The sequence below is a fragment of the Mus musculus genome, chromosome 1, assembly GCF_000001635.26.
Source record: "Mus musculus strain C57BL/6J chromosome 1, GRCm38.p6 C57BL/6J".
NCBI classification, from domain to species: domain Eukaryota; kingdom Metazoa; phylum Chordata; class Mammalia; order Rodentia; family Muridae; genus Mus; species Mus musculus.
In genome coordinates, this window is record NC_000067.6 from 9,717,685 (window position 1) to 9,740,882 (window position 23,198).

At 36.8% G+C, this 23,198-nt stretch overlaps 1 protein-coding gene across 1 annotated transcript in view; it reads right to left on the reverse strand.

Moving 5' to 3' along the window:
* Positions 1-937: 937 nt before the first annotated feature.
* The window catches only part of Vcpip1 (valosin containing protein (p97)/p47 complex interacting protein 1), a 29,761-nt gene continuing 7,500 nt past the window's right edge, over positions 938-23,198 (reverse strand). Inside the window, exons 2-3 of the mRNA NM_173443.3 lie at positions 19,282-19,368; positions 938-7,666 (exon numbers count right to left, since the gene is read on the reverse strand). Coding sequence (NP_775619.2) covers positions 6,798-7,666; positions 19,282-19,368 — 956 coding nt within the window. The 3' untranslated portion in view covers positions 938-6,797. The remainder of the gene's footprint in view (positions 7,667-19,281; positions 19,369-23,198) is intronic.

A 23,198-nucleotide genomic window follows, 5' to 3' on the forward strand; every position in this document is an offset into this window, starting at 1 on the left:
TGTAGCATCGAGGTTTAGTGCATAGGCTGTGTATCATAAACATTTGGGTTTATTTCAGTTGCTACCTAGTTCTGACACTTAACTACAAGACACTAGTGTTTTGTGACTTTTCCTAGGGAGATGTGAAAAAAAAAATGCCTATTCACTCCAAACAAGACAACAGACCTAAGAAAGGATTCAACCCAAGACTAGCTTGGTAAAGAGATCAATCAGGTCTACTTACAAGATCATGGATGAGAAGCTGATGACAGGAGCATGAGCCACTATGCTTACACAGCCCCAAGAAGAGAAGGGTCTTGTTTCCTTCAGCACACTATCTCAAGAGCTCTTGAGACCCAACCAATTTCAGGAAGGGAGCTAGTTTTCTGATGGTTACTTCAAGACCATGATGACCATGTCATGTCCAGAGACACAGTTCTATACTCTTGGGTAAACTACCTAATCTGTATAAGCTTTCAGCCCAACATAGACATCTAGGTTAATCGTCATTTGCTAAGTGTTTAAGCTATTGTCTAAACACATGGAAAACAATCACTTTAATACTTTAATAGTTATAGTGACTTATCACTGTAATGAGTTATCAGTGTGGTCTTTACTTGATTGCAGGCACTCAAGAGCACATGAAATTTGTTGTTCAGAACTCTTTCACCAGCTCCTAGAAAAGTGTGGCTTCTTACAAATACTTGTTTTGAATGAATGATTACAGAATGACTACACAATACTCTAGTTCTATAAATCAAATGTAAAAATTAGTAATTTTACAGGCAGACTACATCTCATCTATGTTTCTATACATAAAACCAAGACAGGAATAATCAAACACACACATGATATGCTAAGAAGTAGGCCAAAGGCTGGTTTAGTTCCAAAGAGCATAAATTTGAAGAACGTTTTTCACTTTCCATGTGCCATAGTGTAGAAAAATCAATGGACTTACTTCAACTTTTCTCTGTACATTTTTAATTATTAGAAACAATCAATTATTCAGCCTTATTTTACTTACTGGGGTATGACAGCCAGTCAATAAAACTAAAACCAGTAATGAACTATCTTAAGTGGAATGTTTATCTTCTTTATTGACTGAAGTTTTGAGAGCTCTATCTTGATGGTATATGGACAATGGCATGCACACACACAGAAGACCTCAAGCTCAAGTTTGTGACTGTAGTCTCAGCATTCTGAGTTCACAGTGCCTGTTGCTTCAGCACTACTCTCAGCATTGTACCTATGGTCAACAGAACAGAGGTACAACTGCAAACCTCAAGGTTACAGCAGCTTTATGGGCCTTTAAAGGCTCCATAGCACATCTCAATCACAAAGCACAGAAGGCCAACTCTCCAGGTTCTTGGTAGTTCGTGAGATTAAGCCCTCATAGAAATATTTGGATGTAAAAATATCCAGTTTCTACTCGTTGGTAACATACTATACACATTCAACAAGTTTTAGATTTAAGAGTATAACACACATGGCCTACATGTAAGGCTGTACTGCATGTCAGTGGCAGGTGAACTCTTACCACAACTTAAAAGCATACTAACCACAGAAAGTATTTGAAGGTACACTGTACCAGACATGGTTTTAATGTTCAGGTAATAACTCATCAATCCTCCCAGCTCTATTGATAAATGCCATTATCATCCTTCTTGGGAGTGATACAGAGGTTACACAGTAGGTTGTATGCTTGACTTGGACCCGAGTCTGGAGTCTAGGGCAGTTCTAACCACTGATCCAATACTGTGATCCAATAGATATTAAATAAATAAACTAAGGCTTAAAAATAAATCAAAGTGGACAGTTGAGTGGTGAGCTATGAGGACTTTACTGCTGTTTTCTATATTTTCCCTTCATATCCTCATCATAACAAGTACTCTTTTCAAAAATAAATTCTCAATTAGAACATATCTCATTTTGAAATATTTAGTAAGCATTACATGACCCAAAATTTCTAGAGAAATTTTGCATATTTTTTTTTATAATTGGATTCATTTCATCTAATATTAAAACCTGCATTAAGGAAAGAAATTACAGTTCCTGGGTAATTCATATGTATGGGCATTTTTTTGTTGTTGTTTTTCGTTTTTGTTTGTTTTTGATTTTTTTCCTCCTTTTTCGAGACAGGGTTTCTCTGTACAGCCCTGGCTGTCCTGGTACTCACTCTGTAGACGAGGCTGGTCTCGAACTAAGAAATCCGCACGTCTCTGCCTCCCAAGTGCTGGAATAAAAGGCGTGTGCCACCACTGCCTGGCCATAAGTTTTAAAAACAACTTTATTATGCTAAAAATGTTATTATAAAACTGAACTATTTGTTCATGCATTATGGTATTAAACTCTAATTAGAGGAAACTAAAGAACATTACTTTTTAAAAAGCCAATGTGAAGTTGAGGGGGAATATATTATTTAGTTTTCTATTAATACAAAATTTCAAATACTGTACAGTGATGTGTGCTCAAAAACACTATACTGTTATACTGCTACCAATTATTTATTCTCAATTTTAATATATACTAAACAACCATGAAACCAGAAAGTAATGTCTAACAGCTTGTGCCTTACAGATAATAGCATCTATACTACTTCACTGCCAAGTTAAAGTACTTGTTAGTTTTTTGTCTAAATATTTATACTATTATGGCTTTGTTTTAATCTAAGTAGCATTTCCCTCCAAAAAAGGAGACTCTTCAATTCTTAGCACTAATACTCAGTCAAACAAACCTGAAAATATTGATAAGCTTTTCAGTCCTTTATTGCTCTACAACAGGCATAAAGGCTCCAGGAGGGATTTCTGCATTCTAGCGTAAAGTATGCAATACCTTAAATTTTAAAATACTAGTAATTGATACAAGCAAATAACATCAACTAAAACTTTTTCTTTACTAGTTTTTCCTTTTCTTTTACAAGAGAATAGTCATTGTATTATTATACTACAAAAACATGTCAACTCCATAATTAAAAACTTTAAATGTCAGGTATACAAGTAATGGTATTTTCTTCAATAATTCACAATTTTTTTTTTTTTTACAGTTTCTGCTACTTTGGAACAAACGTTAAAATTTCCACGATTTGAGTATCATTAAATATGAATTGAAACACTTGGCATCTCAAAGAATGGCAGAACTTGCAATTAACTCTGTGACATTAGTGATTTATCTCCCCTTCGTTACTTAAATACACATTTTACTACCATGGCCTATTTTCATGAGCTGTTCTTGTTTGAAAAAAAAAAAAAATCTAACTGTGAAGAGCCTCTATGTTGTACAATTTTGTTATAGTCTTGGAAAGTTGAACATCTAGCCAACCTAGAATATGCATCTATTTATGTTATAAAAAAGTAACTTTGAATCTAAGTTTAAAATGAGAGGAATTTAAACCAATTTTGCAAGGGCTCTGATTTTATAAGAATCTTATAAAAATCTTGCTTTGAGATCAAGGGTGGTGGGAGGGGAAGCAAGAAAAATAAAATTCTCAAGATTTGTTTGTATTTGAGTATTTAAGTTTGGGCAAATTAAATTGACTTGAAAAATGAGGACAAAACTATATTAATGTTCTGAAATTTAAAAAAATATAGTATCACTATAGTGAAAACATGAAGTATCTAATGACAGAACTTAGAAGTTTATTTCGTATTTAAATGTTACTTAATAATAGGGCCCTAAATATCTAGAGAAATGTTCAGTAGCAGACAGCAGGTAACTACATAATACTTGTTTTTGCATTTGGTAGCTAACATGTGATATGTCAAAGTAGTTCTCCAAAACCTGTCAATAATAATATAGGAGTTGCTAGCAAATTATCTTCCCTGAGGTAAGAGACCCTATTTAAGACAGTGTTAATATCCAATGAATATGATCCTTAAAATAATGGCAATAAAGATCTGTAAGACCTGTGGCTAGTCTCACAAGTACATTCCAGAATGCTATCTCAACTGCAAGCAGTAAAGCTTAATTGTAAAAACCAAACTAAAGACTATAGGAAGGTATAAAGCATTTCAAATACTAGCATTTGCTAAATTTCTCAGGTCTCTTTCCTAATTATTTCCAATAAACACCTGAAACATAGTTTAAGGGGTGGAAGATGAAATGGCTAGATAGGCTTGTTCTTTAGTTTCTGAGTGACCATTCCCTTGGAGCTAATTGTATACTACTCATAATACTTGGCAGTGTCTTGTTTCCTTCAACTTGAGCAATTGTTCATTACCAGCCTTCTGGACATACACTACCTTTAACTGCCTGGACTTCGGGTCATCAACTCAAACTTGGTATGGTTACAAAATGGATTACTGAAGAAAAATATTTACAGTATTACTTCAGTATTCAGTGAACACTGCAAATAGAACTGAATAGCTTTAAGTTACAGTTATGTTACTTCTAGGGCTAAAAAACCATTTTTACTTGAGATCACAAGCTATTGTGCTGCCCTGACATAGCACAGTGGTATCACAATGGTAAAAATGCATCTACACTCACATAAAATACACAAATAATGTTTAAAACAAACTCTCTCAAAATTTACCCCAAACCACTAATAATCTCATTCAACTGATTTGAAATATGTTCAAGAATTCTGATGAATTCTCAAACCTGTTTTTTGTTTGGTTGTTTGTCTGTATTTTCTATCAAGGGAGAACCCAAACTTTTCTTTATACCCAATTAAGTTTCTAACCCTAAATACCACTACGGTCACTAGAGACAATGAAGTATTGTCAGAGATTAAGTCCATCTTCTAACATTCACATGTGCATAATTTACACGAAATTCAAGTATTTAATAGAGAGATAAAATTAGTCTCTAGCCAGGCATGGTATAGTATGCCTTCTAGTCCCAACACTTGGGAGACGGAGGCAGGCAGATCTCTTTTTAAGGCCAGCCTGGTCTATAGAGTGGGCTCCAGGCCAGCCAAGGCTACATAGTAGTAAGACCATGTCTGGAAAAAACAAAACTTGTTTCTGATACTCCTACTTTGAGATCCTGCCAGTTATTAACTTAAAATACCAAGCCACAGAAGAGCATCTGTTAAAGCAGGGTGATTATATAATTTATTTGACACAGTACATTTTCTGCTTATTGAGCAGTTTTTGTGTACTTAAACCAGGAAAAAAAATTGAGAAGAGTATCTCAGTGGCTGACTAAGCCAAAATAATAGTGGTTAGTGGAGGGGTTGGGGGGGCATTAAAGCACAGCTAATTGTTAAGAATTTGGCTATCTTACTTCATGCAAAATTAGTATATGAAAGTTATATATTTTCCTGGAACTTTAATATAAATGAATGAGATAAAATATTTCAAAGTATGATGTGATAAACACTAACCCAGGTGTGTGTGGTGGTGTACATTATCTTAAACTCAGCTCCACTTTAAAAACATCTAGATTCTCCCTTCCTTCCACATTCAACAAAGTGGACTTTCAGTATGTAGACTCACTTAAAGATACTATCACAGAAAAAAACAAAAAACCTCCCTTATCTAGAAAAAGTTCAAGTACAACATTCTTTTCGAATGAACAGGAAGAGATTTTTTTAAACACCTGATAATGTATTTTCTGACATACAATTTTGTAGAATTGCAAACAGTTCTGCATCTGTTACATGTGCAAACAGAGATAGCCGGGCTTTGAATGCTCTAAGAGATTATATTAACATACATTTGTCATTCGTTCATTCAAATTCAACTTAATTTCAGTAAACAAAGGAAGATGGACTGAAAACACATTTACAAATACAAATCTACAGAACAGAATACAAGAGCAGTACCAATCTCAGGAATATGCATTGTTTTTACTACATAAGCATGAAAGCAATATAAGCAAATGCTAATGGTCTACTGGAGTAAACTATGCATCCAAACTCAAGTGAAGCTGACAAAAAGAAAATCTTAAGGACACTAAGAAAAAAGGAAAACATTTTTGGTTCATAGGGGCTTAGAGACATTTAGCATATACAGGCTTACACACCACTGTGTCAAAACTATAGAACCATTCATACAGATAAACTCTTTGTGACTCTGACATACTCTGAAAATTAGAAATTAACTACTGCTACCATTATTTTTAAATATTCTAAAACAAAATGCCATTCTCTTTTATGTAAGATTTTAAAAATAATAGGTGGAACTTGACAAGGCCAAGATTTAAAAAATACTGGCAACATATTATCAACAAGAGCACACAACTGGCCATATCTCAGACCAACTAACTGAATCACACTGATTTTATCATACTAGGGTAGATATTTCTTCCCAAGTTTGCTCAAATCAGGAAAATGTTGTATCACTACTCTCTTCTGTCAAGATATTTTTGCCAACAATAGCTGTCTCTATAATATTATAAGTAATCTAATAAAGTGTTTTATGTATTTTAAGATACATTTAGTTCAGGTAAACTTGAAATCAACATTCTCATGAAATGTAGGACGGCTACCTTGAAAACAATGTGTACAAACTGTCATTTCCTCTTCAATTCTGGCCTGTGCAGAAACCAAACATTTAACAAGAGAATTTTCATGTCTGGAAATTAAGACTTTCATGGAATTAAAAATGACAAAGAACTTCCAATGAACCACATATCTGGAAGAAACCCTTTCAAAAGATCTAAACTAATTTACAAGAATTCAGAGCCAGCCTGGGCAGCAGTATATTAAAAGCTATTGCCAATCACACACTTGCTATCATGCACTGAATAACAAGATATAATCTTTGAATTATATACGTACAAGATTTTTAATGACTACTCAAGTTATGTGGCCCAGCCAACAAATATTACATATTCACAATAAACATTCTGCCTTTATTAGCCTCTAAATTAAATCACGAGTGATCCATCGGCTCAGTTGTGTTAGTCGTCTCAGCATCTTGACTATCCATCTCTTCAGGTTCCTCCATGGAATTTTCTTTTTGTGCTTTTGACCTTGTGGCAAATGCTGCTCCCAGTACATCTGCTACATGACTATCAGTTGTTTCAGTATTCAAATTCTCAGTGCCACCAGTTAAAGAAAACGGTTCAGGCAAGCCAGTCTGAAGATTCACAGGCCTCACAGAACTCACAACTTCGACTTTTCTTTGGGAAAGATCAGATGGTGCTTGCTCTGCACTTTGATCCCGCAAGTGCTTGTCCATTGAAGCCTGAATAGAAGAAACCATTTCCTGCAATTTTTTCCGCTGGGCCTCAACCACATCAGGATCAATCTGCCTACCGTCTCTCATTGTTACTACTCCAGGAGCTATTCGAATAAGCTCACTATTACTAGAAGCAGCTGTGAACACGGGAGGCTCTGTTTTAATGGAACTATTACTAAAATCTGTCCCTGTATTATGCTTTCTCACAGCCAGAGTTTCCCTAGCTCTGGGATCAATGTGCGGGTGACTAGATGCAGTTCCTAGAGAATGGCCCTTCCCCTGAAAGGCAGTTACATTGTGAAGTTGCTCAGATTTCTTTTTCACTACTCCACCACTACCTAGTTTTAATAACCCATGTGAAGGGCTTGATTCCCTACTTCTTGTAGTAGCCTCTGCTCGCACCTGACTTACAGCCTCTTTAACTAAATCTTCAACATCAGGACCAATGGGGAAATGTCCTGCAGCATCGACACACAACTCCAGTCTATCTTCAGAAGCATTATAAACAAAGGTTTTGCCAGGTAGATGTGGAAAAGTACAATGTTTGCCATCAGCCATGCCTAAAGAAAAGGAAAGATATTTAACATGTTAAAATCTTGTTTACAATACTATCAAAAGCATAGCAAAGACATTTATGGTCAAAATAAAATTTCTGAATGCAATTGATAGATTAACAACTTTCAAAATTTATTTGCAGCTGGTCAGTGTTAGTGCATGCCTTTAATTCCAGCACAGGAGACAGACAGAAGTAGATCCTCTGAGCTGGAGGTCAGCCCTGTCTACAGAGTAAGTTCTAGGACAGCCAGGGCTACACAGTGAAACTCTGCCTCTAAAACCAAAAAATAAAGAAAAAAAAACATTAAAAAAATTATTGGCTGGGCTTGAGAGATGGCTCAGCTGTTAAGGCACTGACTGCTCTTCTGAAGGTCCTGAGTTCAAATCCCAGCAACCACATGGTGGCTTACAGCCATCTGTAATGAGATCTGACGCCCTCTCCTGGTGTGTCTGAGTGTACTTAGATATAATAAATAAACAAACAAACAAACAAACAAATAAATAAATAAAACTGCTACAGTGTGCTTAGACATAATAAATAAATAAAATTTAAAAATTATTTGCTAGAAAATAATTGATAATAGTACCAAAAAAAAAAAAAAAAAAAAAGGCATCAGTAAGGCCTTAAAGTACTTCTACCAGGGAATGAGATATATATGTGAAATCATCATCCTATAGAGAAGTTAGGAAAAGAAGTTTAAACATCTGAATTACAAAAACAACAACAACATCCAACCACAATGTAAACCAAAAAAATATATAATTTTATTTACTAAAATTTAACTATAATTTCAAACAAATATTAATTTCAATAGTAGGAAAAATGTGAATTAATAAAAATCCAGGTAGAAATTTCTCCTAACATGTTTCTGGCATAGTCAACTGACAAAAACCCTGAAGCTGCCAGAGCTTTAGCTCAGGAGCAGGGAGCTTCCACTACGCACATCCTCATGTCCAGCCAAACCATACAAATGAAAGAAAGAAAACATCAAGTCAGATCTAAGTGGCTATTTATTTATTAAAAACAAAGCATAGTGGCCATGCCTTTAATCCCAGCACTCAAGAGGTGGAGGCAGAAGGATCAGGAGTTCAAGGCCAGACTGAATGAACTGCCAGAAGGTTTGATATTCCACCACTGTTCCCTGCTTTCACTCATGTGGACATCCAGTTGTCTCAATAACCATTTTAAAATAGATTATTTTAATTCAAGTCTCAATTCTACACCTAACATTAAAAAAAAAAAAAAAAAATCAGACCCTGCAAGATAACTCAGGTAATAGAAGCACTTGCCATTCAAGCCTGGCCTGAGTTTGAGTCCTAGAGCCCACTGTGGAAGGAAAGCATCAACTTCCACAAGTTGTCCTCTGATAACACATGCACAGCGACTCATCATGGCCACAAGTGTATACACAAATCCACAGACAAAACAAAATCTTGAATTATGTTTATAACTAGGAAACAGAAATGAATTATACTAGCCTAAGCTTCTACTTAAGAGAACTAGAAGGAAAATAAACCTTTAAAACCAAACTTTATAGCTGGGCAATGGTTGCACTTTTAATCCCAGTACTTGGGAGGCAGAGGCAGGTGGATTTCTGAGGCCGGCCTGGTCTACAGATTGAGTTCAGGGACAGCCAGGGCTATACAGAGAAACCCTGTCCAGAAAAAAGCAAAACAAAACAAAAAACAAAACAAAACAAAACTTTATTAAAGGAAAACTTGCAAATAAAAATACAACTTAATGAACTTAAAGTTAGAACTGGCACTCAAAACAGAAGTGTGAAACTTCACATTAAATTTTACACACTCAATATTGTTCATATTTTATGTATTTATCTACCACCAAGCAACAACAAAAATACCCACAAGAGAATTAGAACTAAAACAACAATTAGGTTTATATCTTCCTTCATATCTCCTGTCTAAAGCAAGCAAAAGGGAAGAGAAAAACCCATGAATTCAAATGTTGTTTCTTTGAAAAAGACCAATAAAACTGGTAACCCAAACATTAGCTGGAGCAGTAGCAAAACGGAGCGAGGGAGGGTACACAAATGACCAACATCAGAAAGAGCTACGGGCATTAAAGGACAACAAGGGAATACTATAAAAAAAACTTGATGCCATTACATTTGACAACTTGGATGAAATGAACAGACATGTTGAAGAAATCAGCTTAGGAGTACTACCTATTCCAGAAATTAAATTCTCAGTGAAAGCCTGCCCAACAGGAGATTGGAGAGAGGTTCACAGCTCAGTGTGCTTTCTCCTTTCAATTCCAGCACCCACATCAGGTGGCCCAACTCCCCAATAATTCCAGCTCCAAGGGACCCAATACTGAACTCAAAGTCCTAGCCACTTCAATAAGGTAAGAAAAGAATATAAGACTTACAGATGAAAGCAAGAGCTATCTTTTATTTACAAAAGCCATGTTGTCCTACACAACCTAAGGGGGGGGGGGGAGACCTGCTAAAAAAAGTAAAAAAAGTATTTATGAGCTTATTAGCAAGGTTACAAGGTACAATGTTAACACAGGAAGCCAATTTTATTTCTAGTCACTAGTAATAAACAATAAGAAACAATTTTTAATAACAGGATTAAAAGTCCAAAAATAAAATACGTACAATGTCTGTATGCTGAAACTATAAAATCTGGGTAAAAGAGAGTAAATGAAGAAACATTTTCATAAATTGCAAAACAGTATCGTTAAGCTATCAAATGTTTCTGATTTGTCTATACATTTAATGAAATGACAATAAAAAAATCCCAGTTGATTTTGTTGTTGTTGAAATAAACAACCTGATCCTAAAGCTTGTGTGGATTAACAAGGACCAGGGATACCCAAAAAACATTTGGGAGCAGAAGAAATACTCAGTGAAGAATCACTATAAAAATACAGTAGTCAAGTCATGACATTAGAAAAAGGACAGAAAAGAAAGAAAAAAAAAAAAGAAACTCTAGAAAATGTACATATATATATATATATATGTATTTAATTGCTTGCGTTTTGTTTGGTCTGGGTAATCTCAGAGTTGAACACATAGTCTTACACAGTCATGCTATGCAAGTGTTCTACCACTAAACTACATTCCCAACCCTTTTTAATTGTGAGATAAGGTCTTGCTAGGTTTCCCAATAGGCCTTGAACTTGTAATAATTTCCTGCCTCAACTTCCTGAGTGTCTCAGCCTTTTTTGGTTTTTTTTTTGTTTGTTTGTTTTTTTGGTTTTTTTTTTTTGAGAGACATGGTTTCTCTGTGTAGCTCTGGCTGTCCTGAAACTCACTCTGTAGACCAGGCTGGCCTCGAATTCAGAAATCCACATCACCACTGCCTGGCCGTGTCTTAAGAAGCTGTGATTATAGATATATGTTACCACACTTGGCTTCAAGTGACTTTTAAAGCAAATTTACTGAGGGATATTTTGCATATGGTATTAAATTATCCTTTCCAAATATATAACTTGTTAACTAATTTTTGAGAAGGCATCAAGATAACTCAATGGATAAAATACAGGCTTTTTAATAGTAAAAGAATGATTGAACATCCACAATTAGAAACAAATCTTGATTTATGCTTTTGCAACTCATTAAAAAGTTAACTTCTTTTATACTTACAACTTTTCTTTTTTCCTTTCTTTTCTTCTTTTTTTTTTTTTTTTTTTTTTGAAAAAGGGTTTCTTTGTGTAGCCCTGGCTGTCCCAGAACTAGTTCTGTAAACTAGGCTGGCTTCAAACTCTCACAGAGATGAAGCCTACCCCTGCATATCAATTGCTGGGATTAAAGGCGTACATCACTACCACCAAGCTTACTTACAACATTTTTATCATTATTATCTAAAATACACCTGAAAATAAATATAAAAACCTAAAACTATAAGACTTATAGAATAAAACAGTATATAATATTCACGACCTTGGTTTGAACAGGAAAAGCATGAACTATAAAAAAAATTGTTAAACTGGATTTTATCTAAATTTTTAAAACTCTCACATTCAAAGGATATCAAGAGAATGAAAGGACAAGTTAGTCAAGAAAACATTTGCTAAACACTCATCTGATCAATGATTGTACATTAAAAAAACATATAATTTAATAGTAAAAAAAATAAAAACAATTCAACACTGAGCAAAAAGAAAAAACAAACAAATACATCAAAGGATATTCAACATCACTGTATTGGAGAAATAAACCACAGTGGGCTAATGCGATAAACCTATGAAGAGGTTTGTTGGGTTTTGTTGTTGTTGTTTTAATTTATTTATTTATTTATTATCTGTAAGTACACTGTAGCTGTCTTCAGACAGAAGAGGGCGCCAGATCTCATTATGGATGGTTGTGAGCCACCATGTGATTGCTGGGATTTGAACTCAGGACCTTCAGAAGAGCAGCTGGAGCTCTTAACGGGAACGATTGCCCTCTACTGGTGTGTCTGAGGACAGCAACAGTGTACTTACGTACATAAAATAAATAAAATTTTTAAAAAATCAATGTGGGCAACTCTTGAGGAACAACATTTGAAGTAGTTGTCCTCTGGTCTCCACATGCATACATACATGAACACATACCCAAACATACACATGTACCTGTACATACACACACAAGCACATACGCATACAAGTGACACTACCAAATGCCAACACAATTTTAAAACAAAATGAAAAATGGTCTAATCACTTTGGAAAACGATATGGAAGTTTATATGAGTGATTGTGTGTGTGTGTGTGTATTATATGGTGGCAGAGTGTGTACATACGTGTGTGCATGTGGAAGCCAGAGGTCAACACTGATTATCTTCCTCTCACCTGATCCCTAGCTCACTGATTTGGCAAGACTAGCTGACCATCCAGTTACAGGAATATTCTTGACTCTGCTAGGATTACAGACACATGCCACCATTGTTGGGGATCTGGACTCAGATCCTCACACTTATGTAGCAGGCCCTTCACATCAATTGAGCCATTTTCCTAGTCATAGAAGTTTCTTATAAAGATGAATATATACTCACCATATGATCATAAGTTCCATTTAAGTATTTACCAAAGTGAAATGAAAAACTTACATGAAACCAGGTATAGTGGCGCACGCCTTTAATCCCAGGACTGGAGAGGCAGAGGCAGGCGGATCTCTGAGTTCAAGGCCAACCCAGTCTATAGTGCCAGTTCAGGACAGCTAAAGAAATCCCATCTCAAAATAATAACAATGATATTGATAAGGAGGAGGAGGAAGAAGAGGAAGGGAGGGAGGGAGGGAGAAAAGAAGGAAAAAAGAAAAGAGAAAAGCTTACATGAATACAAAAACCTGTACATACATGAAATGTTTACAGGGCTAGGTTCATAGTAGCTAAAAATCGAAAACAGTTCAAATGTCTTTTGGTTAAGATCTTTTTTTTAAATGTGTATGTGTGTGTATGTCTGTGTGTCTGTGACCTTATGTTCCATGTATAAGGGTGCCTGTAGAGGCCAGAAAATGGCAACAGCTTCCCTGGAGCTGGAGTTATAGGATTGTGAGCTGCCCAAAGTTGGTACTGGAATATGAATTTTAATCCTCTGCCAAGAGCAGAAAGCACTCTTAATCAATAGCTAAGACATCTCTCCAGCCTCTATTATTTTTTAATGTAATATGTTCAATCAATAAAATATTATGGGGCTGGAGAGATGGCTCAGTGGTTAAGAGCACCAACTGCTCTTCCAAAGGTCCTGAGTTCAAATCCCAGCAACCACATGGTAGCTCACAACCATTCGTAATGAGACCTGACACCCTCTTCTGATGCATCTGAAGACAGCTATAGTATACTTAGATATAATAATAAATAAATCTTTAAAAATAAAATAAAATATTATTCAGCAATGATAATGAAAACTACTACTACCTGCCAATATATACTAAAACAGTAAGACACATTCATTATCCCTGTTTCTTGCCATGTTATATCCTATACTGCTGCAGGACTTTACTAGCAAGAAAGCTATTTACCAGATCATAGACCATAGACATCTGACTTCCTTCCATATGCAAAAATAAAAATCCTTTATATAATTAAAAACAAAACAGAAAAAGGCTTTTCTCTCTAAAGGACACAGTTATGAAACTTTGATTACAGTATACTGTATGGTCTCTAATACTAGTCAATTCTAGTGCTGTACTGCAAAAGCAGCAATATGTAGTAAGTAGACAAGAATATGGCTACATGCCAACAAAATTTCACAAGCAACAGATGTGACATGTCCCTCAGGCTAATTTACCAACGCCTATTCTAAGCAAAAGGAACCATGCACAAAAAGTCACCCTAATACAACAATATGAAAAAGGAAAAGGAATGAACTCAGAAAACAAATCAGTGGTTGTCAATGTATGGGGACTGGGAAATGGGGGTTGGCTTAAAATCTGGACTGATGAAAGATATTCTGTATTTTTACTGGGGTTGATACATGAGTGCATGTCCCTCAAAATCCATATACAGCGTATTAAAGAATATACAGGTTCTAAGTACCTCTAATCTAACAATCCATAATGTGCCAAAATCTGAAACTTTCTTCAGCACAAAATAATGCTACTAGTAAAAGATTCTACACTATGAAACTGGCTTCATGTGACTTAAAAATTACTTCATGTTACTACAAAATTACTTAAGGAAATTGTATGAGATTATCTGCAGGTGATGTGCTTAAGACAGGTAGGACACACAAATCAATTTTTGACTTGAGTTCCATCAACAAAATAGATCATGATGTATATGCAAAGTGTCCCTAAGTCCCCCAAAATCCAAAATGTTTCTGGTTCCAAATATTTTGGGTATATGATACTTAGTTTGAACCTGTCTCTGAGCTGGCATAGTGATATGAAAAGTGCTTAACAAACAAACCTGACAACCAGAGCTCAATGCCAGGACCCAAGGTGAAAGGAAAGAATTGACTCCTGACCACAAACAAACCAACAAGCTGTGGTACATGACACCCATACACACACACACACACACACACACACACACACACACACACACACGTCATTTTTATACACAATAGCAATAAAATTAAGACATTTAGTCAGGCAGTAGTGGACCACAACTTTAATACCAGCACTTGGAAAGCGGAGGCAGCAGATTTCTGAGTTCAAGGCCAGCCTGGTCTACAGAGTGAGTTCCAGGACAGCCGGAGCTATACAGAGAAACCCTGTCTTGAAAAATCAAATTAAAAAAAAAATTAAGACGTTTAAAATAATAATAATCCATTTTAAAAAAAAGATAATCTTTGGTTCCCTGATTCAAATGAACTGAAAGAAAACATTTGTTTGATATTTAAACACTGATATTTGGTGAAATTAAAATATTTCACATTTTATATACACACTAAAAGGACTTAGTTCTGCAACTATATATCTGAGACTAACTTAAGCAGTCCAGTTGAGAAGAAAGTTGAACTATACTCATAGTTATGGAAGTCAGGTGATAGATACACGGGACTCATAATACTCTTGCTACTTTCTATGTCTGAACATTTCTACAGCAGCCTAGTTGGTATTTGTTGTTTTGAAGGAAAAAAGTTCAAAGTATACACCATAAAATTTTTATATTTAATGTCTGTAAAGCTAGGTAGGAGAAATAATAAGCTAAACCAGAATGATAAATCTGAAGCTAAAAGTACTCATGTTGCATCTGTGCAAAAACATATGAGGTCCAAATATGTGCCCTGCCATCTTCTCTCCCAAGATCTGAAGATCCTACAGGGGTAACTGTTTACTTACATACAAGTGTATTTATCTTTATAAACAAAGAAGTTAAATGTAAAACAAGCTGCTTCCCGAAACCTAAAAAGCAGTAAGTCATCACTAAAACAAAACAATAAAAATGTCATATTATCTGTTCCTGGGACAGTCATAAGAAGTGTAATCAGTTCTGCCTCTAATTTTGCAGCTTGTATACTTTCATCATTAAGGACCAAAACAGAAGCAAGAAAGCAATATAAAAATGTATTAATTACACTGCAGAAAACATACCTGATCACATCAGGATAACAACAAGGCAGTTTGGTAAACAAAAAAAAAATGTATTTAAATAAATATGCACACATGCAAACACAACACACACACACACACTTATACACAAGGCTGGGGATGTAGCTCAGTGGTGGGATACTTATACATATATACACAACCACATACATGTAGCTCAGTAGTAGAGCACTTGCCTAACATGAGTGAAGCCTTTGGTTCAAACCCTAGCACTAAAGGAGGACAAAAAAAAAAGGAAAGAAAGAAATATGCACGCACTTTAAAAAGAGAAAAAATCAGGGGTTGGAGGGAGGAGTCTCTTGGACTGGAGATGGCTCAATGGTTAAGAACATGTAATGCTCTTGCAGAGGACTCAGTTCAGTTCCTAGCACATAGGGTTGGACTGCTCAAAGTCCCTCCAGCTCAAGAGAATCCAACACCTTCTTCTGGTGTCTGAGAGTACCTGCACTCATGTGCACACACACATATGTATACACATAATTTAAAATAAAGTAAATCTTTTAAGAAATAGGGCCATGCTGTTGCAAGAAACTACGTGGAAGTCCATCATCCACTCACTATAAAAGGCAAGGAAGATACTCTGGCAGTAATGTTCATGACTGCAGACTCAGAGGGACATGGAAGGCTTCTATGTCAACCCCTACTCCCACTCCACCCCCACCTCCCTCAAAAAAGTAACAGCCTAGACAGAAAGCTATTGACGAGAAATCTTAAAAATTGGGATAAAGATTGCTGAAGTATAGCTCTCCATAACTATGGCTTCTGGCAGAGGTGGGTAGGGAAGGACTTGAGTTTTCTTTAAGGGACTGGCCGTTGGGAGTTTGACCATGCTCCACTGAGTATATGGGCAACACAAACTGAATGGGTTTTTTTTTTTTCCTGCTTTCCTTTGAGGGGGTAAGGCCACAAGGGTTGGGAAGATCTGGGAAGACTGGGAATGTGATCATGGTTCATGATGTGAAATTCCTAAATAACCAATATAGTATGGGAAAAAAACGTGTAACAAAGAAACTAGATTTTTTTTGGGGATAAAAAAATCTAGTTTCAATTCAATTCTTCAACGAATTAGAAGGAGCAATTTAATTAAATTGCTCCTTCTAATTTAAGGAAGCAATGAATTAGAAGAATTCAATTCAATGCTTCAACGAATTAGAAGGAGCAATTTGCAAATTCATCTGGAATAACAAAAAAACCTAGGATTGCAAAAAGTCTTCTCAAGGATAAAAGAACCTCTGGTGGAATCACCATGCCTGACCTAAAGCTTTACTACAGAGCAATTGTGATAAAAACTGCATGGTACTGGTATAGAGACAGACAAGTAGACCAATGGAATAGAACTGAAGACCCAGAAAGGAACCCACACACCTATGGTCACTTGATCTTCGACAAGGGAGCTAAAACCATCCAGTGGAAGAAAGACAGCATTTTCAACAAATGGTGCTGGCACAACTGGTTGTTATCATGTAGAAGAATGCGAATCGATCCATACTTATCTCCTTGTACTAAGGTCAAATCTAAGTGGATCAAGGAACTTCACATAAAACCAGAGACACTGAAACTTATAGAGGAGAAAGTGGGGAAAAGCCTTGAAGATATGGGCACAGGGGAAAAATTCCTGAACAGAACAGCAATGGCTTGTGCTGTAAGATCGAGAATTGACAAATGGGACCTAATGAAACTCCAAAGTTTCTGCAAGGCAAAAGACATCGTCAATAAGACAAAAAGACCACCAACAGATTGGGAAAGGATCTTTACCTATCCTAAATCAGATAGGGGACTAATATCCAACATATATAAAGAACTCAAGAAGGTGGACTTCAGAAAATCAAATAACCCCATTAAAAAATGGGGCTCAGAACTGAACAAAGAATTCTCACCTGAGGAATACCGAATGGCAGAGAAGCACCTGAAAAAATGTTCAACATCCTTAATCATCAGGGAAATGCAAATCAAAACAACCCTGAGATTCCACCTCACACCAGTCAGAATGGCTAAGATCAAAAATTCAGGTGACAGTAGATGCTGGCATGGATGTGGAGAAAGAGGAACACTCCTCCATTGTTGGTGGGATTGCAGGCTTGTACAACCACTCTGGAAATCAGTCTGGCGGTTCCTCAGAAAATTGGACATAGTACTACCGGAGGATCCAGCAATACCTCTCCTGGGCATATATCCAGAAGATGCCCCAACTGGTAAGAAGGACACATGCTCCACTATCTTCATAGCAGCCTTATTTATAATAGCCAGAAGCTGGAAAGAACCCAGATGCCCCTCAACAGAGGAATGGATACAGAAAATGTGGTATATCTACACAATGGAGTACTACTCAGCTATTAAAAAGAATGAATTTATGAAATTCCTAGCCAAATGGATGGACCTGGAGGGCATCATCCTGAGTGAGGTAACACATTCACAAAGGAACTCACACAATATGTACTCACTGATAAGTGGATAATAGCCCCAAACCTAGGATTCCCAAGATATAAGATACAATTTGCTAAACACATGAAACTCAAGAAGAATGAAGACTGAAGTGTGGACACTATGCCCCTCCTTAGAATTGGGAACAAAACACCCATGGAAGGAGTTACAGAGACAAAGTTTGGAGCTGAGATGAAAGGATGGACCTTGTAGAGACTGCCATATCCAGGGATCCACCCCATAATCAGCATCCAAACGCTGACACCATTGCATACACTAGCAAGATTTTATCGAAAGGACCCAGATGTAGCTGTCTCTTGTGAGACTATGCCGGGGCCTAGCAAACACAGAAGTGGATGCTCACAGTCAGCTAATGGATGGATCACAGGGCTCCCAATGGAGGAGCTAGAGAAAGAACCCAAGGAGCTAAAGGGATCTGCAACCCTATTGGTGGAACAATATTATGAACTAACCAGTACCCCGAAGCTCTTGACTCTAGCTGCTTATGTATCAAAAGATGGCCTAGTCGGCCATCACTGGAAAGAGAGGCCCATTGGACTTGCAAATTTTATATGCCCCAGTACAGGGGAACGCCAGGGCCAAAAAGGGGGAGTGGGTGGGTAGGGGAGTGGGGGTGGGTGGGTATGGGGGACTTTTGGTATAGCATTGGAAATGTAAATGAGCTAAATACTTAATAAAAAATGGAAAAAAAAATGGTGGTTGTGGGGTGTCTCATTATGTTGCCCAGGCTGGGTGGGAACTCCTGGGCTCAAGGAGTTCTCCAGTATCAACACTCCAACCTGGAGTATAGGCATGTGGTACTAAGCCCAACTGTCAGTATTTCTAATAAACTATCCTGACTGTCCTTGTATACTATTACTGTATTTGACTTCTTTTGTGTGGTGTGTGTGTGTTTGTGTGCGCGCGCACGCGCGCGTGCGTGTGTGTGTGTGTGTGTATGGTACACATGGGCCGCAGTGCACTGTGTAGCTCAGAGGACAGCTGTAGAACCTGCCTTTCCCCTTCTACCATGGAGGTCCTAGGGGTGAAAATCAGGTTGTCAATTCAAGCTTGTCAGCACAGGCCTTGCCTCTACCCACTGAGCCATCTCACTGGGCCCCTATTTGAGTGTTCTCAAGTTTATAATAGCTTAGATGGAAACATTATCCAAGAATAAAAGCAAAATGTAACTATACCCATAGTTTTCTTCATAATATTGTAGAATACACCACCCTGCTGGAACATGTGAGGAAGTCCCTTTGCATAAGACCACACGTCTTCTCCTGAAAGACAAAAGCAGACAAAGTGTGAGCTCAAACATAAGAGGGCCATCGTTGACTATGCTGACACAGGTTAGCCTAAAGGAGACTGCAGGGCCCAGATCCAGAATAACACAGATACAATGGCATTCTAGAAAAGAGACAGACCATGTAAAGGTGAGAGTTACTGCTAACTGCTGTTACAGAGAAGCCTAACCCAGTGTTTGAAGGCCCATGTCACTCTTCAGGACACCATAACAATCTACATTTTTAATAAGTTCCCTCAATTTTTAAATATAGGAGCTAACAAAAATGTTCTTAAAATTGCACAAATCAGTATTGAGCATATAAAACAAAATATATTTGAAGTTTCAGAGTTCCTCAAGGAAAACTTGCTGGTAAACACTGGTCAGGAACAGAAAAGATTATGAAAAGATATTCACTTTTAACTAGAATACAGAATTATATTGTGTACGTGTGTGTTAAAAGCAAAGAAAAAGAAACAGCCATGGAGAAAAATAAGTAGAGATTAAATATAAGCAATTAACTAGTTGTTTTTTGTTGCCCAAAGTCCAGAGTTCAATCCCTACCAACAAAAGGGAAAAAAAGATAACAGTATTTGAAAGCACCAGAACGGAAGAATAGAATATGCCAATGCGCTGCTTCTTTATACTTTCATTATTTTCATCATTACATCATAGAAAATAAGAACACAGAGCAATAATGGGTTAATTTTTGTCTTTCTTACTAGAAAATTATACTGCTGGGCCTGAGTCTTGTATGGAAATAACTGATGCTAATTAATCATATGTCTGCAATACTCAGCTAAAATTATCTTTTTTTCTTTTTCTTTCAAGATTTATCTATTTTATGTATATGAGTACACCATTGCTCTCCTCAGACACACCAGAAGAGGGCAACAGATCCCATCACAGATGGTTGTGAGCCACCATGTGGTAGCTGGGAACCAAACTCAGGACCTCTGGAAGAGCAGACGGTGCTCTCAACCACTGAGCCATCTCTCCAGCCCCCTAAAGTTTATCTTTAGTGAACCAATTTAAAATAGAAAATTTTAAAAGCCTTGGCACGTGAACCTTCATTTAACTAGAACATTCAATTACAAAAACACTTTTTACTAATAATACAGTACTATTACCAAAATGGTTATATTTAAATAAAAACATAGAGGAAAGTTTGACTTAAAATATCAAATCCCCCCAAGTACAAATAAACTAATAACTCCTATACTAATAACAGCTATACTGACTAAATTTTATCTAGAAAATTTCTTTCTATGGTGATAACCTTTCACTTAATTACGATCATTCTTATCCTAAATAGTCACAGTTTTTCTAAAATATTCAAGGATATTATTTATTTGGAAAACATAAGGGTAGCAGGGCTTGGGGTTGGTTTGGGTTTTTTGTTGTTGTTTTGGCTTTTGGGGGTAAGAATCTGAACAGGTGCCAAAGTGAGAGTAATGTGAAAAATAGCACATTTCCAGACCATGTCATCTTTAAGCAGGTCATGTATCTCTTTGTTTTTCATCATCTCCCCATAAAGTCTCATCAGCTGCACTCCCCATAAAGTATGAATAGCAGATAACTCTACTATACTATTTTGTTTATGTTATGTATTTGTGTTTAATTTTATACATTAAGGGTAAAGTTTTTTACTCTCTATCCCCCAAGAACTAATTTTTGCCCCAGAAAGGGTAATAGGTTAAAGGAAATATAATACCATCCAAGCTGCTATTATTATTCACCTATCTTTGAGCTGAGAAGGTACCTTTAATATCATCTTCTACTGTCACAACTAAGCTCTCTATTTCATTTACAAGCAAACAAAGCTCAGAACAATGCTTAAATAATTCTCCCAAGATCATGCAGCAGTGGCAAGATACGGTATGAATCTTCACACCAATCCAAAGTTCATACATAACCCTAAAATTAAACATCTACTAGAGTTCAAATCATGTTAAAACAAACATGACAGCTCTATTCAGGGTCCTGCCTTATAAATATGCACGATATTAACTGGCTATAAAAAAGAGAAATTATTCCCTTTGGTATATAAATACCTCCAGTAAGTTATCTTTGTTGGTAAGAGAAATAAATAAGATAGGGGACTGGAGATCAGGATCTTAGTACAAGCCCACCACAGTCACATAAAGGTCTCCATGGTACCTTCTCCTACTACTGTCTCCTGCCTATATTACTGCCCCCACTCAACTGGTTTTCCCTGAGTCTTGTCCTCCCCAACTCCCTTGTTCATGTAGAGTTAAATCTCCCACACTGAAGCAAAGTAGTCCAAAAGAAATCCTCAGCTCCACAAGGAGTCCTAAGGCCAGTGTAAGTTATCGGACAATGTCTAAAAAAGAAAGAAGAAAAAAAAAAAAAAAAGGAAAAGAACATAGATAAAAGCCCAAGATCCTTTTTTACATAATACAAGAGCTAGTCCTTCTCTACCAGCCTCACACCACACCTTCCCGTGAAGTTTTGTTTTGTTGTTGTGAGACAGGGTCTCACCAAGTAGCTGAGACTAGTTTACAACTCCCAATCGTCCTTCCTCTTCTTCCACCTCCTGAGAGCTGGAATTATAGGCACACACCATCATCAAGCCCAGTTCCCTCTGCCTTAATTTCTATGACACAACGCAAACTGTTGCAGTGTCCTAAGACCAAAACGGTTCCAGTGTCCTAAGACCAATAATTGTTACGTATTCCTTAAAAGGCAGTTTAAAGAATAAACTTAAAATTCAATAATTGTTCATCAGGTACAGGCACACATTTACTGCCAAGCGTGACAACCCAAATTCAATCCCCAGACCCTCATGGTAGGAGGAAAACCAACTCCCTCAAGCTGTCCTCTGACCTACACATATGTGCTGTGGAGCATGTACACACATGCACACACACACACACAAATTAAATAGGTACAATAAAAATAAAGTATAAAATTCAATGTAAGTGTCACTTCCTCTACAATTCATCTGAGTGGTGGAGTAATACCTACTTTGATATCAATATTTACAGAAATACCAAGGCCACTATTATACTGCTGGCTAACTTAGTGTACTTTTTCTTTCTTCTTTTAAACTAAAAGGTTTTCAGATTCAGGGAAAGGTCAGTGGTTCATTAGACTTCTATTCCCAGGACCTGGCACAGCACTGAACAACTGCATTCTTAATACTGGTTGAATAAACACATAGAATGAGTACCACAAATGAGGGGTTTTTGTTTGTTTGTTTGTTTTTCTGGCTTAGTAGTTAAGAGCACCTGCTCCTCTTCTACAGGAAGGACCTGGGTTCAATTCTCAACACATTCTTGGCCACTTACAATCAGCTGTTTCAGGAGATCTGACATTTTCTTTTGGCTTTTGGGGGCACTAGGCAAGCAAGTGGTACACACATGCATGTATGAAAAGAAGAAAAAATGACAGTAACATAACTGAATCTGTAAAGCCTAACCAACACCATCACCTGTTTTCAAGACTAATAAATCAACTCAGCAAAAACAAAAAGTAGCTCCATCTTTTTAGGACAAACTTTTTTTTTTTAATTTATTATAAGTACACTGTAGCTGTCTTCAGACAGACACCCTAGAAGAGGGCATCAGATCTCATTACAGATGGTTGTGAGCCACCATGTGGTTGCTGGGATTTGAACTCAGGACCTTTGGAAGAGCAGTCAGTGCTCTTAACCACTAAGCCATCTCTCCAGCGCTAGGACAAACTCTCAAGAGAAGGGCTGGTGAGATAGCTCAGTGGGTAAGAGCACCCGACTGCTCTTCCGAAGGTCTGAAGTTCAAATCCCAGCAACCACATGGTGGCTCACAACCATCTGTAACAAGATCT